The 18,799-nt window shown below is 31.4% G+C and overlaps 1 protein-coding gene across 1 annotated transcript; it reads left to right on the top strand.

Moving 5' to 3' along the window:
- Positions 1 to 3,025: 3,025 nt before the first annotated feature.
- LOC127730664 (esterase OVCA2-like) lies at positions 3,026 to 14,886 on the top strand. The gene is made up of 8 exons (XM_052239178.1): positions 3,026 to 3,147; positions 7,079 to 7,101; positions 8,722 to 8,792; positions 9,060 to 9,128; positions 10,081 to 10,208; positions 12,777 to 12,858; positions 13,862 to 14,002; positions 14,733 to 14,886. Exons 1-8 carry the CDS (start codon positions 3,124 to 3,126, stop codon positions 14,870 to 14,872), a joined length of 678 nt encoding a protein of 225 aa, XP_052095138.1. The 5' UTR covers positions 3,026 to 3,123; the 3' UTR covers positions 14,873 to 14,886.
- Positions 14,887 to 18,799: the final 3,913 nt, after the last annotated feature.

Raw genomic sequence — 18,799 nt, 5'->3', positions numbered from 1 at the left:
GCCATATATGTTATACTCCATTGCTTGGGTTGGGATAACTTTTATACTGGATATGATAAATTAACTAGCCACACACTCGCACAAAAGTCTTGGCCATGCAAAATCATGATTTGTAGAATATTTGTCATACAATAATGGAATTTTCCAATGTACTTTAAATCAATAGCTTTAAACATTAGCTTGGTTAAAAAAAGGGACATGTCGGTGAAAAGAGAACCATAATTATTTCTGATGGGATTTCATATGGTCTCAGTTGAAAATAAAACGTCAACCTAACATTATAATAAAAAAAATTTGGTCAATAAAAAAAATCAAAAATCATATCACTGACACAGTTTCACAGTTTCAACATTTTTGTCGAATTAAGAGGTTTTTTTTTAAATATGATTTGTCCGTTCCTAAAGCAAGACATTTGTTTTTACTATGGCTTCTTAAAAAAGATGGACTTATAAGTCTACTTTGTGTTTAAGTTAATAATGAGGAATACGTGTGACTAAAAATTGGCAACAATCGTTATTAAATTGCAATTACTCCAGTAAGGAGTCGGCTGACGATTTCGGTCCATAGACTTATTTATAGATCTGGTCTTGCTGTTTATTTTTTCTGTGTAAAGTTTCTATCTATCTATTATAGTTTTACAGATATAAGGCAAAAATCACAAAAAGCAATTGGTAAAATTAGTAATTAAAGAGCAATAACTCCAATAGAGAATCGTCTGACGATTTCGGGTATGTTGAGAATTCATGACAAAAATCTCTTTTTTGTTGATCTTGTATTGCTGATATGCTTCTGTTTACATTTCTCTCTGTCTTATTTAGTTTTTCCCAAAACACAAAAAAAAAAGTCATTACCAATGGCAATAACTCCTATAAAGAGTCTACTAACGATTTCGGTAAAATTTGACGTATTTGTAGATCTTGTCTTGTTGATCATTTTTGCTTTATTAAGTGTCTTTCTATTATAGTTTTCAAGATGATAGGCAAAAACACTAAAAATTGGTAAAAATCGTCATTAAAGAGAAATTACTTCAATATAAGGAGTCGTTTGACGATTTCTGCCATGTTGACTTATATGTAGATCTTGTCTTGCTGATCATTTTTGCTATTTAAAATTTCTTCTCTATCTACTGGGACTATTATACTATTATAATAGTCCCAGCTATCTATTATAGTTTTAAAGATAATAGACAAAAAATGGTAAAAGTTCGTCTTTTAAGGACAACTATAAGAAGTCGCCTGACAGTTTTTTATGTTAATGAATAATACGTAGATCTCAACATTCTGAACAATTCTGCCCCTATCAGTTTTTATCTTTTTATAGCGGTTTCAAGATAATATTTAGGCAAACACGCAAAAAAACTGGTATAATTAGTCATTAAAGGGCAATAATTCTAATAAAGAACTGATCCTCTGAAGATTTAAGGTATGTTTTCATACAAGTGGGAAGTTAAGCTAGCTATAATAATACAACCAGGTTTAATCCACCATTTTCTACATAAGGAAATGCCTGTACCAAGTCAGGAATATGACAGTTGTTTTCCATTCGTTTGATGTGTTTGAATTTTCCTTGGAGTTTGTTATTTAACTTTTGACTTATTTGTAGGTCTCGTCTAGCTGATAATTTTTGCTTTTTAAGTTTCTCTCTATCTATTAAAGTTTTTAAGATAATAAAAACAGGAAGACAAAAATGGTAATTAAGGACAATAACTCCTATAACCGATCTTGGGTAGTGAAGGTCGTTAATCACCCCCTAGTAGTATTAACTCCTATATTAAAGAAGTCTCCTGACAGTTTTTATGTTTAATAATGAATAATACGTAGATCACAACATTTTGAACATTTCTGTCCCTGTTATATTTTCTCTTTTTCAAGATAATAAATAAAACTTGCATTTTACCCCTATGCTCTATTTTAGCCATGCTGGCCATGTTGGTTGGCAGGCCTGGCGGGGTCATCGAACACATTTAAAAAACAAACTAATTAAGTTTATCATATTAGGATAAACTGGTTAAATAAAAGTAGAACTCCGTTTTTTTCCGGAATCAATCCTAATTGTTTCAGAATTTAGTCACATTTCATAATACGTCATTTCGTGACGTCATTCATGCGTTGTTAACCAAGTGCAAAGGCTGCCAGCATAGTTAGCTAAAATCCCACCCACCTCCCCATTCACCCCCAAAAATAAAGATAAAAATTCTGCTGCTGTGTTGTTAAAATTTTTCAGGTTTATGAATTGAACGGATGCAGTAATCGCACAGATAACTGGATCTAACACATTCAGAATGAAAAGAACGTGCCATATTGCCAGTGAATGATCGCTTACTACATAGAGACTAGATCTGAGAAGCCGAAAAGAAAATATTTCCATCATTTTCCGTACGATTTCTCTATTTTATAGCAATTAACGTATCTGGATTGTAGCTTTCATTGCCTACCAATGAAGCACAGGCTTGCCAACAATAATGGTTCGGCGATTTGCACGTTTTTCTTGCCTTATCTTGCCGTCTGCGCAAAAAAAATCATACTGTGGCCATAACATTCCAAATTCTTTGTTTATCATATTTATCTTTGAAAACAAACGTTTGTTTAATATATATCTCATGTGCGATCAACCCCTTTCTCAGATCATAATAGTTTCTCCTCATGAGTGAGGAGAAACTATTATGATCCGAGAAAGGGGTTTAAAATCGCACATGAGATATATATTAAACAAAAGCGAGAAATTGGTTGGTCGCACATGAGACATATATTAAACGAAAGTAAGAAATTGGTTGATTGCACATATGAGACATACACTGTATATATGAAATGAAAGCAGTGTTGTATCTTTTATTAAATACCCCAATGATCATGATGATGATTGTGGCCAAGTTAAGTAAAATTTGGCAGTAGTTTCAGAGAAGATTTATTTAATGTTAACGGACGACGGACGCCAATTAATGAGAAAAACTCACTTTGCCCTTTGGGCCAGGTGAGCTAAAAATCGACTTTTGCTCTTGCGGTCTTGTGGTCAGGTGAGCGTAATCTGGCGGTAACAGATCAAACAAAAACACGGAAACCAGTTAGTTAGCTGTTTAGTAAAAACTTTATCAGTTTATTAGAAGATCTTATCCGGCTACCAAAGATGTCAAATGAACAGACTTTGAAGGTAAAATAGAATGTTTCTAGTTAAACCAGAGGCATACATGTATATTATATTTCTCCTATCCCAATCATAATAAAATCTCAAACGTTAAAAGCAGTAAAGATATGACCAATGACCAAATGTGCAAGTAGTCTAACAAGAACTTGTCATAATAATCTTCTTCTTTATAATTCAACACTCCATCAACATACTGATGATAACGTGCCGGGCACTGATTTTACTATGCCGCGCGTGCGTGGGATCTAATTTTTATTTACAGTGAATGATATTTAAGGAATGACTGTAATATTGTTTCTGTCTATGAAGAAATAACATAAAAAATATGGTGCACACTGAATAACCAGCGTAGCGGGTTATTTTAAAGTGTGAACAACATTTTTTATGTTATTTCGAATAGACAGAAAAAATATTAAAGTCATTTCTTATAATTTAATTCTAAAAAGGAGTAAATCATGATAAAAATCTGATGATGTCGCGGTCACATGACAAAATTATGTCTATGAGCTGATAGACAAAACACTTTCAGCCAATCAGAAGACGTGTTACATCCAAAATTAAATTATACAAAAATAAAAATAAAAAATCAACTTAATTTCTTTTTCTTCTGTTTTTGTACTATACATCAGGTTGGGAACAAACCCTCTGTATGGTGTTTATACCTGTATAGAGGAATAATCCTTCTATAGAGGGATAAAATTATCCCTCTATAGAGGGGTATTTTTGTTAATACCTTAAAGTTTGCTTCAAGTTTGTAGAGAAGTCTTTTGTGAGGAACTTTGTCAAATGCTTTGGCAAAGTCCATCACAATTATGTCAGTTTGAATGTTATTATAATGGAGGGGTTCACAGTACTATTAAAATTCTTGTGAATTTTAAAACAAGTTAGAATTTATCAGAACATCTCTTTTACCAGTTATGAAAGCCCAAAGAGCTAATGTTTATATTCTGTGACATGCTGACTTTAAATAAAGCTTTTGATTTGCAATGATTGATCATGATTCATTCCAACCCTGTCATGATAAAAAAAACTAATTTGTTTTTTGTTTTTGAATTTTTTTTATAGTTAATATACTTTTATTTTTAGTTGATTATATTCTTTGATATTTTAACTTGTTAAATGTATGTGCACTTCCATATATACAATTTTACAATAGCAGTAGTTTGATATATATATGATGCCCTTTATTCCTCACTGTACCCTGAGACTACTATAACTGTGTTATAGTAGTCTCAGCTGTACCATATCAAGATTAAGATTCTTATTTTCAATGTTTGGCAGCAAAACTGTTAATGTTCAGTTAATCTGTTAACTATAGTTATAAGAATTTAAAGTAAAGATTTCTTCATCTGAATAGATCATCAAATGGCACCAAAAACCCACTGATGCATTGAGAGCCTCAATAGCAATAGGAAACATACCTATTTATAAATATTTAAAAACCTACTTTAATTTCAAACTCAACTTTGAATTTGAAAATTTTTATTGATATCAAAAACCAACAAAAACAATTCACATTGTCATGATTGTGTAGATTTAGACTAAATAACCATACTTTGACCTATAATTGTTAACTTTTTATACATTGTGACTCGGATTGAGAGTTGTCTCATTGGCACTCATACCACATCTTCTTATTTATATAGTCACAAAATTGAGAGAAGTCATTATGAAAGAATTATTGACAATTGGTTGGATTACCTCATCACAATAGAATATGCAAGTTGTACTCACTCAACATGGTTGAAGATGAAGCTTATTTTTTTATTTACATGCCCTCTATATAATAAAGTTAGAAAACCCGATCTTAATTACATTTTTCATAGGTTGCATGACTTGTCTTGAGAAAATTTTATAAAGATGATCTTTTAATCTGGACAATGTCAAATAATGACATGCAACTTATATCTGAATTCAGTGATTATCTTAAAGGGGCATTAGCTGTCAAATTCATATTCACTGATTTGACTAAAAAAATTCTCATATTTGATTTATAACATACTAAAACGTGTATCCAAATTACAATAAGTCTGAAATAAGCAATTAACAATGCATGGACTCGATAATATTTATCAGCATTTCATGTGTATTTTAGTCTAGACGCCATTTAATTAACCTTCGAGATGACCTCCAGAGACTGCCGACGCCCACATAACCCGATATAAACATAAACATAAGTATAAATAGCGACCTCGTGCAACTGGACTTTTCTAGGTCTGTTTGATTTCATGTTATAGGTTAAAAAGATAAGTTGATCAACGTTTTTAGCTGTATAAGAATGACTATTTGTGGATCGAATCAGTCAACAAAATGTTTCATCCTTGTTCACTTTCAATGTTGACATTTTTTTTCTTTTAATGGCTGAACACGACTTAAACATGTATGCGTAACCAATCTCTAGCTAATGGGTTAAATTGAAGGTCACATGAATACGGATTCAATGAGGTGGAATTATTCACTTGCAAGTGAATAATTCATCAGCAATGTTTCTTAGCTTATTAGTCCCCTACTGACAAAGTTGAAGGGGACTTTAGGTTTGCACTCTCTCCGTCTGTCCATCCGTCAGTCCAGCAAATCAGCTTTCCACACTTTTTTTCTTCGTTCTTGAAGATATTGATTTGATATTTGGTATATAGTTTTATGAGAAGTTATAGATCAAGTTCGAATTTTGTTCCGGTCTGATGATTTAGTCCAGAGTTATGGACCATAACTCTGGACCATATCTAATGTTAGAGTACTATGTTAAACCATATTTCTGTACAAAGGGAGATAACTCATTTTTTAAAAGGCATTCTTTGTTAACTTATTTGAAGAGTTTTTTGGCAGGTTTGTTTGTTATTTAGTATAAACTAATTTTCTGAATGCTAATGATATAAAAAAAAAATTATGATAATAATCTATTTTTATTAATGTATATATTTCAATACATTGCATTGTGTAGATAAAAGTTGTTGACATTTTATAGATAACTTACAAATCTATATTAGTTTGTAACAAATGAAAGAAAAAATATTTGTAACTATTAATTATATTTGATTATAATTTGAAAATAGATATACACTGTAATACATCATATCTAATTTTAGAGAACTATTAATCATATCTAATGTTTTTTCACTCATATAATCAGTTTTCCACACTGTTTTTAGTCATGCTTGAAGATATTGACATGATATTTACTTTTTGTTTACACCATGACAAGTTATAGAATAAGTTAGCATTTTGTTCCAGTAAAATGAATTTTTACCCGGTAGGGGACTATGTATTGCCATGCAACACTCTCATAATGCTTGTTTTGACAAAATTGAACTAAACTGGCTTCTAAAAGCGAATTATTATTTTTCATTAATGATTGAACAAAAAAAAAAATTCACATATTTTAATTTTTTTAATTCTCGTAGCTAATGCCCCTATAATTCTTTATTTGAAACAAGAAGGGCATAAGATCTGAAAACAAATATTCTATCTTGAAAACAAAAATATAAAAATATATGTTATTACAATAAGTTTATGAATATTTGATGTGGACCAGGAGTTATCCTCTGTTGTATACTATATGAACTAACTCTCCCCTTTTATCATTGAACAATTATTGTTTTGTAATATATGTGTTATGCAATAATAATCATAATTATATTGAATTGTCTGTATCTATAACTTGATAGATATGCTTGTGATGAGCCCTATGAGTAGGAAATAAAATATTAGTATTAGTTTAAGTATTTCTGCTGAAACTACAGTGTTAACTGCATGCAGCTTTATTTACTCCCAACAAAATATTTGTCAACTTTTTTATAACTTTACTGGAAAAATGAAATAGTGATAGTGGTACCCTTAAGGCCTGTGCTAAGTGGACTTTTGGTAACTTACACAAAAATAGTAAAACATAATTTTCTATGGCTGTGTAAATTATAAATATTGTCTTTATATTTTTCAGATTTTGTGCATACATGGTTATAGGTAAGATAAATGTAAACTAGCAGTTATGGACTTAGCATGGCATTTTTACACAATTGTACATGTATGTTGAACAATATTTTTTTAGCTTAAAAGCTTTGCTGTAATGTTTGTTAGGATGTTTGCTGATGTATTTCAACATAAGGAATTGACTTTTAGAGAAAAAACAGATAGGCTGAGTTCCAGTCTGTATACAGGATATCCAGATTTGATTGGATAATGGAGATGCTGTGACATGGTTATTTATTAGGCTCCTACCGTAAATTGCTGTGAAGCCAAAGGGGACTTTAGGTAATTGCACTCTGTGTTTTTGTCCATTCTGTAAGTTTGACCCACGTTTTTCTGTAATGCTTATATATCTTTTGATTTGATATATTTGATGTATAAGAATTTTTAAAAGTACAAATTTAGTTTCAATTTTCTGGTTGAGCAACTTTTGCAGAAGTTGTGGCCCATAGATAAAGAAAATTGCATAAAAATATCAGTTTTACACCCTTTTTCCTGTAATGTTTAGATATTTGTTGTATATAGTCAGTCCTATCATCAGAATTTACAGATTGAATTTGACTTTAGTTCAGGTTAGTGATTTTATCAGGTCTGGAGTTGTTGTCCTTGGACATTTAAAATTGCTTGAAAATAAGTTTCCTTCACTTTTTTCATATGTGAAACTTCTTGTACAGTACAGAAAGGAAATTGAAAATGTGCCATTTGTTTTTTTCCTGAATGAAAATTTTCAAATAGATTACAATTTTGTTGACTAAACACACCAATCTGCTTTAAAATCATTTGGACAAGTGGAAGTGACAGAGTCACAGAGAGAAGTAGAGTATTTGCTCTAACTGCATCCAAATGGACCAAATCACTTAAATAATAAGTTTATATTTTGTATTTCATAATGAAATCAGTGTACCAACTATTTTTGTTTCCTCATATTCCCCTCTATTTTAGTGATCTTTATCACATATAAAGCAGATAGGGCTTCTTCCCCTATTCAATTCTCAACAGTGATAAAACAATAGAATGGGACTATTTATCCAACTGAGTCATGTTAAGCACTGAGTGAGTGAGCTACCCATCCTTTCTTTTCAAAATGAAAGTCAATCTTAATTACAATGGTTCAGGTTGAGCAAACTTCCTAACAAACCTTTTAAGCAAGGAATCAACCACACTTTTGTTCAACATGCATTTGCTTTACAGTTCTCAAAAGAATTTCATATAGTAATTGTATGCTTTAAGACTTATAAGTTATAGTCTAGATAGGCAAAGGGCAAGATTTTTGCACATGAAAAACTGGTTACTCAATTACAATTTCTGTCTGTACAAATTCAGAATGTTTGTTGATCTGGTTTGCTGTGCTGTCCAATATTTTTGGTTCCTGTTCCTGTTATGCTTTTTATTTATAACAGTGATAATGTATAATCCAAAGTCCAGTAAACATATGCATGGCATATTCATCAGAAATTAAGAAAAAGGGAAAATGGAGAATGGTTCCTTGAAAGATCAATAAAATCTATTAATAATTATTTAATACCAGGAAATATTCTTTATGACCACATAATTTCATATCAAAGTAAGAATTACAGCATTTATATGATGAACTCTCTTATTGTGTTTTACTTTCAGGCAAAATGGACAAGTTTTTAGGGAGAGGACTGGAGCTTTCAGAAAAATAATAAAGAAGCATGCTGATCTTGGTACATATGTTACTGAAAATTGTATATTTTGAAAAAAAAGTGTCTTACATAAAAAGATTATTTAAATAAAGCCTTGTATTTAATCGCTAGGTAAAGAGATTGATTTGAAATGCCAATTAAAAAGAAATTCTAAATCGTAAATTTATTTTAAGAATTTGGAAGATATATATAAACAGTTTACATGGTTTATATGATAAATAAATTGTTGTAAGTTTTATATTGTTCCAGTGTTTTTATGACTATAACATATGAAATATTTGTTAACAGTTTTCATGACAGCTCCAAACAGAGTACCACCATTAGAAAGAGATGGTGGGGCTGCTGACAGCACCATAGGTACTTATGATTTATACAGTTTTCATCTTCTTTTATATGCCAATGCAGTTGACTGACATATAAAAGCCTTGTGGTTCCTTTAACATTCGATATATTGACCTCAAAATATGTGTTTATATTCTTTATGAAAAAGTTGTGAGGGCTTAGAGTTGCTGCAGTGTCCATCTGACTTGGACCTGGACGAAAAGAAGTTTCTTTGGGTGATGACCTGATAACTTTGAAATATTACTAATTATCATGAAATGCAGGTTAAGATTGATTTTCAGTATTGCTGCAGTCACTGTTCTAGACTTATACTGTCTTGAAGTTTGGTAACCATTGTTATTTCAATATCAATCCAAAGTTATGTCGTTGAATTGTCTGGTCAAAGTTAAATTGATTGTTTCTAGTTATTCCATAATACTAAATGAGGAAAATGCTGCATACAAATGATGCTATCTATTTTTATTTTTGAGAAACCTACTCCAGTCACAATTTGTGATAATAAAAACATTACAAAAATTTCTGAATTTACAGTTTTGTTCAGAAATACATATTTTGACATATGATTGATATTCAAATAAGGCAGACATATGGAGACTGATTAAAACAATGTACTTTGTTTTGTTATTTAAGAATTATCCTGCTTCTTGTTCCCACTTGGGAATTACATCATAAAACTCAATGAGAAACATTTTTAGAGTGTTATTGAAAAGTTATGAGAATAGTAATTTAAATTTGATGAGAGTAAAAAGTTATTTTTACAGTGATTAATTATTTTAGAATGGATCATGGGTTAAAAGACATATACTGGTATAAGACAGATAATTTTCTTTCATTTCCCTTCATTTGAATCAAAAGTCATTCTATCAATTTTAGAGAGTTTAAGAAAAATTTAGGAAAAAATTAAGAAATGAATTAAACATGATATACCAATAGACAATAAGTTTTAGAGTTGAAATGTTTAATACAGATACAGATGCAAGAGGTTGGTGGTTTTCCAGAGGTGAAGATAATTATTACAATCCTCTAGATTACACAGACAGTTCCAAAGGTTTTGAAGACTCATTACAGTGTATAATACAGACATTTAAAGAACAGGTATTATCAACATGAAGATTAAATTACATTGCAGAATCTCTTCAGTTGAATATCTTTTATATTAAACAACTGTGAAATAAATGGAGAAGGAATAGACTGTTGAGAAAGTTTTATTGGAAATCAACAATATCAGCTCTAATCTGGCTTCTAATTAAATTCTTCTGATTGCATTATATATAAGCCATTTGTTGATTCAGTATCATGTTTACATTTTTTAGAAACTTTAACTTTGAGGTAGTATGATCTTCGTAAGTAGATTTGGGTTGGACTCACATTTCCAAAACCAATGTGAGTATCAGTGATACTTCACTTTTGCAGTACTAGTACTTTTATGTAAAAAAAAAAACAAGTTTACTGGTAAAATATGACTTGTTCTTTGGACTTTTCTGCCTGCAGGCTAATAGTTGAATTAACATTTCTGCTAATAAAGGTAAGGTGTACCAGTGTAACATGTCCTTTAATTCATTATTCACAGCATTTGACTCGCTTCAACCTCCATTTTATGCTGATATTGCATTGATGATTTTGTTGTTAATGTTTACATTTATAAAAGGTGATGGCAAACTTATGTTGTTCTGCATGACATAAAAATAGACATAAATTTTTATTATAAAAACAAGACATACAAGTATGTGAAATTAATTGTTTTATTTTGTTTCCAACAGTTTTTATACGACTGCATTTCCGGACAATAACTTTAGTTTTAGTGAGTGGATCTCTATGCAATTTTTAAGAAGGTTCAATACCACAAAAGGAAGGTTGGGATTGATTTTGGGGATGATGGTCCCAACCGTTTAGGAATTAGGGGCCCAAAACAAGCATTTTTCTAGTTTCAGGATAATAACTTGTGTATAAGTATTTCGATTGCTCTGAAATTGTACCACAATGTTTAATACCACAAATAGAAGGTTGGGATTCATTTTAGGGGTTATGGGGCCAACAGTTTAGGAATTAAGGGCCAAAAAGGGGCCAAAAACAAGCATTTTTAAAGTTTCCAGACAATAACTTGTGTGTAAGTGTATGGATCTCTCTGACATTGTACCACAAGGTTCCATATAACAAAGGGAAGGCTGAGATTGAGTTTGGGGTTAATTGCCCCAAACATGTAGGAATTAGGGGCCAAAAAAGGGCTAAACACAAGCATTTTTGTCGAAAAAGCGAGACATAGCGATCCTACATTCCGTTGTCGTTGTCATTGTTGTCGGCGGCGGCGGCGTCCACAAATATTCACTCTGTGGTTAAAGTTTTTGAAATTTTAATAACTTTCTTAAACTATCCTGGATTTCTATTAAACTTGGACAGAAGTTTGTTTATGATCATAAGATAATATTCAAAAATAAATTTTGTAAAAAAAAATTCCATTTTTTTCGTATTTTACTTATAAATGGACTTAGTTTTTCTGCCAGGAAACATTACATTCACTCTGTGGTTAAAGTTTTTGAAATTTTAATAACTTTCTTAAACTATCCTGGATTTCTACCAAACTTGGAAAGAAGCTTGTTTAGGATCATAAGATAGTATCCAGAAGTAAATTTTGTAAAAAAAAAATTCCATTTTTTCCGTATTTTACTTGTAAATGGACTTAGTTTTTCTGCCAGTTAACATTACATTCACTCTGTGGTTAAAGTTTTTCAAATTTTAATAACTTTCTTAAACTATCCTGGATTTGTACCAAACTTGGACAGAAGCTTGTTTATGATTAAAAGCTAGTATCTAGAAGGAAATTTTTGTTAAAATTTTGTTCCATTTTTTCCGTATTTTACTTACAAATGGACTTAGTTTTTCTTCCAGTTAACATTACATCCAGTCTGCAGTTAAAGTCTTTAAAACATTTATTAGATTCATAAACTATCCTGGATTTTTACCAAACTTGGACAGAAGCTACTTACAATCAAAAGCTAGTATAGAGAGGAATATTTTTATTAATTTTTTCCTCATTTTTGTTGAGCCTGTGATTAACAGCAAAAGTAGGTGAGACACTGGGTTCCGCGGAACCCTTACGAATTTTTCTAATTTTTCTAGTTTCCAGACAATAACTTGTGTGTAAGTGTATGGATCTCTCTGAAATTGTACTACAAGGTTCCATACTACAAAGGAAAGGCTGGGATTGAGTTTTGGGGTTATTGCTCCAAGGGGGGGTTTCAAAAAGTTGGGGGGGGGGGATTTTTTTCCCAATTTTTTAAGGGATTCATATTGTTTTTTCAAAATTTTTAGAATTTCAAATTTTTGAAAAGTTTCAAGAAGAAATCTTCAATTGCACAGTATTGCGCAATGGATTTATAAGATATTTGACCACATTTATTTTGTGTCAGAAACTTATATTATGTCAAAAATTTGATCACAATTCAAATTCAGACAGTATCAAGCGTGAATATTGTATCCAAATTTGCCCCAACTGTTCAGGGTTCGACCTCTGCGGTCATATCAGGCTGCGCTCAGCGAAGCATTTTATTAAAAGGTATGATAATTACGTTGCTGCTTTGATCTGTTAATCAGCTTGTCAAGTATGATGCAAACTCATCCAATTATAATTTCACATTTTGTACAATATGTTCTAACTTTTTACAGGGACCATTTGATGGAATAATAGCTTTTAGTCAAGGAGCTGCCTTTCTGTCACTTTTATGTAGCATACAGCAAGAAGAAACAGGTAATTGAATACCAAACACATGTTGGTAAATTGACCATGACCAGCATTTTCTTCCATGAAAGCTATTGCTGACACATGGCATCCATGGATGTTAATTTATTGATTTTTGTCGAGCCTGCGACTTTTGTCGCAAAAGCGAGACATAGCGGTCCTACATGTCGTCGTCCACAAATATTCACTTTGTGGTTAAAGTATTTGAAATTTTAATAACTTTCTTAAACTATCCTGGATTTCTACCAAACTTGGACAGAAGCTAGTTTATGATCATAAGATAGTATCCAGAATTAATTTTTGTAGAAAAAATAATCCTGTTTATCCGTATTTTACTTATAAATGGACTTAGTTTTTCTGCCAGTTAACATTACATTCACTCTGTGGTTAATGTTTTAAAAATTTTAATAACTTTCTTAAGCTATCCTGGTTTGTACCAAACTTGGACAGAAGCTTGTTTATGATCAAAAGCTAGTATCTAGAAGGAAATTTTGTAAAAATTTATTTTCTGTTTTTTCCGTATATTACTTATAAATGGACTCATACAGTCTGCAGTTAAAGTTTTTAAAACATTTATTAGATTCATAAACTATCCTGAATTTTTACCAAACTTGGACAGAAGCTTCTTACAATCAAAAGATAGTATCTAAAGGAAAATTTTTAATAATTTTTTCCCCATTTTTGTTGAGCCTGCAACTAACAGCAAAAGTACCGGTAGGCGAGATACTGGGTTCCACGGAACCCTTACGAATTTTTTTAATTGTAATTTAAACAATATTGAACACGAAACACAGTCAATTTATCAAAAATGTATAAAGAATATTAGCTAGTAAATAACTGCTGTATACTTAAATGATCAGTCATATTTAAAAAGGAGATGTTGGGTTTCAAACAATGAAACTAAAACCAAACATCAACTGATCTGAATGTTGTGTATTCATTATAATGCCTTTTCAGTCGCATGTTTTTCATTTACCTTATATGAAGAAAAATAATACACTTTGTTTTACAGCTTCTCCAATTAAATTTGACTTTGCCATATTTGTGTCTGGTTTTAAGAGTCGACAAAAAGAGCATGGCCATTTTTATGACGTCACTATAGAAATACCTACCTTACATGTGTTTGGTGAAACAGATCAAGTGATTGCAAAAGGTACACAAATATAAATTAGTTTTAATGATGCATAACATGTGAAAAAGTGGAAACAGTTTTTGAGTCTGCTCTTTCTTATATCAGTTTTTCTATTCTTTTAAACCTTCTGTCAAACTTTAGGTTTGAGATAATTTATTTTGAATTAAATTTCGGTATGAATCATGAGTTTTATGATGCAATGCTTCACAGCTATTTTTTAAGTGTTATCAAGATGTAACATCTATTTTAGTCAATAGAATTTATCATGCTATGTATGGCCATCTTACGCCTATCATTCTCAATTAAAAATACCACTTTCATTTTCAGCAACTAGAAAAATCAAATTTTAAATTAAAATGAAGAAACATTTTAAATAAAAAGTTCAAAATTATCATCCCCCCCCTTTTTTTTTTGATGATCAATGCTTTTGAATGGGGACATATGGTTGGAAACAAACCCCCCCCTTTTAAAAATGGCTGAATCCGCCCCTGTCATTCTAATCTTTGTTGTTTGGACAAAGGTAATTAAGATTTACATTACATTACATTAAGTACATTCAGATATATAATGAATGTTTTGTAAATCCATAAAAGTGATACAATTAAACCTCAAGCTGATTATATTACCAATTTGTTTTATGTTGACATAGGTTATAGAATTTATTTTTTTACATATTCATTGATGGTTTAAAATTTTGAAGTGCCAGAAGTATATTTACAGATTGAGCTCTAATCAATCTTAACTATTTCAGAGATGAGTGAAGATTTACTACAATGTTATAAAGAACCAATGGTACTACAACATGCAGGTGGACATTTTATACCAGCTTCCTCAGCTCAGAAAAAAAAATATGTGGAATTTTTAGACCTGATGATTGCAAGGAAAAAATAAAAATAAAATACTGATTTTGCCTTTTATCTTGAAAACTGTTATAGATAGACAGAAATTTATCAGCAAAACTGTTTAGCAATACAAGGTTCAAAAATGCCAATATGATAAAAACAATCAACTCCTTCTAGGACTTATTGCTGATACATAGAACTTTTTTACCAATTTAGTTCGTTTGCAAACTAAAATAGATAGACAAAACCATGATTAGCAAAAATGATCACTAATACAACATATAAGTAAATACAATACGACTGAAAAATCATCAATTGACTACTCATGGGAGTTATTGCCTATTATCTTTAAAACTATAATAGATAGACTGTTAATAATAATGGTATTGATTAAAGACAACCTATATAAGTTACCGTAAATTCAGAAATCGTTGCCTGCATTTATTATTGCGACTGTTGAACAAGGGACTATTGTGAGATTCATTGTTTCAATTTCAGGAAATGTTGCATAAGTAAGGGTATCAAAATTTAACATGCAAGTTTTTATTTTGAGAAACCTAACTCAATTTTTTTTTGCAATAATAAAAACATTATACACATTTCTGAATTTACAGTACGGTAGTTGCATGTTGCTTCAACATTGTCAAATCTAACCTGCAATCAACATCACATTTGAAAGAAACTTTGACCTTTAAAAATGTTAATTACATTTTAATTGCTAAAAAGTGACCAGGTGACTGACCTGAGAAAATTTTTAAACTTTGTGACCTTAGGGGGGTACCCTACTCAAATGACTGAAACTCAATTGAAAGTTTATTGGAGTTATTAGCCATTAAAATTGTATTCTTTATTACCTATTTTCTTGAATTGATTAACAAGGGGAAGAGGATGAGGGCTTTAAAGATTACAAAATAGAAAAATGATTAATCCTTATTTTTGTTTTTGTAATCTTATAAGCCCTCATCCTCTTCCCCTTGTTATTTTCAACTTTATTTATTTTGACAATTTTTTTTTTCTTCTGAAAAAAAACCTAGATATTCATTTACAAATATGCAGCTTTTCAAGTTATATCAAGGCCATTTAATTTTTTTTCTTCAGTGCTAGGATCACATTGTTTATAAACAAATACCAAAATGACATATTATGCCAGGTGACCAGTTTATAGGCTCTTAAAGGTATCAAGGTTCATTGACTGAATTGAAAAACTGTTTAGGTTTTTGTCCTCTCCTGCAACAAACTCTTTTTTCCCTCCTTTTCATGGTTTAGTGACTGCTTAAAAAGTAATTTTTTATCACATGGTTTTTACCTTTCCGGGTCACAGGGCCCCATGTGAGCTTATGTCATCACTTGGCATTCATCGTCGTCCGTCATCGTAAACTATTTCAAGAATCTTCTCCTCTGAAACTACTGGGCCAAATACCTTCAAACTTTAACTGAATGTTCCTTAGGGTATCTAGTTTATAAATTGTATCCGAAGTTTTGATCCATCAACAAACATGGCCGCCATGGCTAAAAATAGAACATTGGGGTCAAATGCAGTTTTTGGCTTATATCTCAAGAACTAAAGCATTTAGAGCAAATCTGACGGGGTAAATATGTTCAATAGGTTAAGATCTATCAGCCCTGAAATTTTCAGACGAACCGAACAGCCCATTGTTGGGTTGCTGCCACTAATTTGGTAATTTTAAGGAAATTTTGCAGTTTTTAGCTCACCTAGCCCAAAGGGCCAAGTGAGCTTTTCTCATCACTTGTCGTCCGTTGTCCAGCGTCCTGCGTCCGTAAACTTTTACAAAAATCTTCTCCTCTGAAACTACTTGGCCAAATTTAACCAAACTTGGCCACAATCATCATTGGGGTATGTAGTTTAAAAAATGTGTCAGGTGACCTGGCCAACCACCCAAGATGGCCGCCATGGCTAAAAATAGAACATAGGGGTAAAATGTAGATTTTGGCTTATATCTCTGAAACCAAAGCATTTAGAGCAAATCTGACATGGGGTAAATTGTTTATCAGGTCAAGATCTATCTGCCCTGAAATTTTCAGATGAATCGGACAACCTGTTGTTGGGTTGCTGCCCCTGAATTGGTAATTTTTAGGAAATTTTGCCGTTTTTGGTTATTATCTTGAATATTATTATAGATAGAGATAATTAACTAAGACAATCATCATTAGGGTATCTAGTTTAAAAAATGTGTCCAATGACCCCGCCTGCGAACCAAGATGGCCGACATGGCTAAAAAATAGTACATAGGGTAAAATACAGTTTTTGGCTCATATCTCTGAAACCAAAGCATTTAGAGCAAATCTGACAAGGATAAAATTTGTTCATTAGGTCAAGATCTTTTTCAGACTTTCAGACCAATCAGGCAACATGTTGTTGGATTGCTGCCCCTGAATTTGTAATTTTAAGAAAACTTTTCATAAATTTTGTAAATTTTTGTAAATTTTTACAAAATATTTTCCACTGTAACTACTGGGCCAAGTTCATCAAGATAGAGATAATTGTAAGCAGCAAGAATGTTCAGTAAAGTAAGATCTAAAAACACATCACCATCACAAAAACACAATTTTGTCATGAATCCATCTGTGTCCTTTGTTTAATATGCACATAGACCAAGGTGAGCGACACAGGCTCTTTAGAGCCTCTAGTTGATTATTATCTTGAATATTATTATAGATAGAGATAAACTGTAAACAGCAATAATGTTCAGCAAAGTAAGATCTACAAAAAAGTTGAATGACCAAAATTGTCAATTGATCCCTGAAGGAGTTATTGCCCTTTAACGACAATTTTACACAATTTGTTCATCATGTTTGCTAACATTTAAAAATCTTCTCCTCTGAAACTACTGGGCCTAATACTTACAAACTTAAACTGAATGTTCCTTAGGGTATCTAGTTTATAAATTGTATCCAAAGTTTTGATCCATCAACAATCATGGCCGCCATAGCTAAAAATAGAACATGGTGGACAAAAGCAGTTTTGGGCTTATATCTCAAAAAACTGCAGCAGTTAGAGCAAAAGTGAAAGGAGTTGAGGTGATAAATGGGCCATGATCTATCTATCAATAAATTTTCATACAAGTTCGACAACCCATTGGTGGGTTACTGTTGGAAATAGTTTATTATGCCCCTGCCGTAGCGGTGGGGGCAGTAAGTTTTACCCTTGTCCGTCTGTACGTACGTACGTCCTAAAATTGGTTTCCGTTCTCTAACTTGAGTTTGCGTCAACAAAATGTTATGAAACTTATGCACAATGCTTATTACCACAAAACACAGATCAACTCTTTATTTTCTTCAAAATATCAAGTAATTTTTAAAATTGGAGTTATCTTCCTTTGTCCATGATTATAGTTGAATCAACTACAATCAATGCTTTATACAATGCAATGTTTAATTTTGACTTCCACTGATAAAACACAGATCAAGTTGAATTTGGGTAGTGTCACTTTAACCATTATTGAGTTATGCCCCTTTATAAATCGAAAGATTGCAAATTTTTTAGTTTCCATTCTGTAACTTAAGTTTGCCCCAACCAAACATTATGAAACCTATACACCATATTCATTACCACAAAACTAATATCAAATACAAATTTTTTGTTTCCGTTTTCTAACTTTAGTTTGCCTCAACCAAATGTTATGAAACTTATACACAATGCTTATTACTACATAATACAGATTAAGAACGAAATTTGGTGGCGACACTTTTACCATTCTTGAATTATGTCCCTTTATAAACATAAAAATTGCTGAATTTTTCGTTTCCGTTCTCTAACTTTAGTTTGTCTCAACCAAATGTTATAAAACTTATACACAACCCTTCTAGAGTTATGCGTGTTTACAAATAGAAAAATTGCTGAATTTTTAGTTTCTGTTCTCTACTTAAGTTAGCCTCAACCAAATGTTATGAGACTTACACACAATGCTTATTATCACAAAACTCAGATCAAGTTCAAATTTGGGTAGCGTCACTT

This window comes from Mytilus californianus, unplaced genomic scaffold, assembly GCF_021869535.1.
Source record: "Mytilus californianus isolate M0D057914Y unplaced genomic scaffold, xbMytCali1.0.p SCAF_2, whole genome shotgun sequence".
Taxonomy (NCBI): Eukaryota; Metazoa; Mollusca; class Bivalvia; order Mytilida; family Mytilidae; genus Mytilus; species Mytilus californianus.
This window is presented reverse-complemented; position numbering and strand designations above follow the sequence as displayed.

Bases quoted from the DNA above. Each gene is read 5' to 3' on its own strand.
- LOC127730664 (XM_052239178.1), top strand. From the start codon at position 3,124: ATGTCAAATGAACAGACTTTGAAG. The intron at 3,148-7,078 runs GTAAAATAGAAT...TATATTTTTCAG, and splicing joins CAAATGAACAGACTTTGAAG to ATTTTGTGCATACATGGTTA. The intron at 9,129-10,080 runs GTACTTATGATT...TGTTTAATACAG, and splicing joins GGCTGCTGACAGCACCATAG to ATACAGATGCAAGAGGTTGG.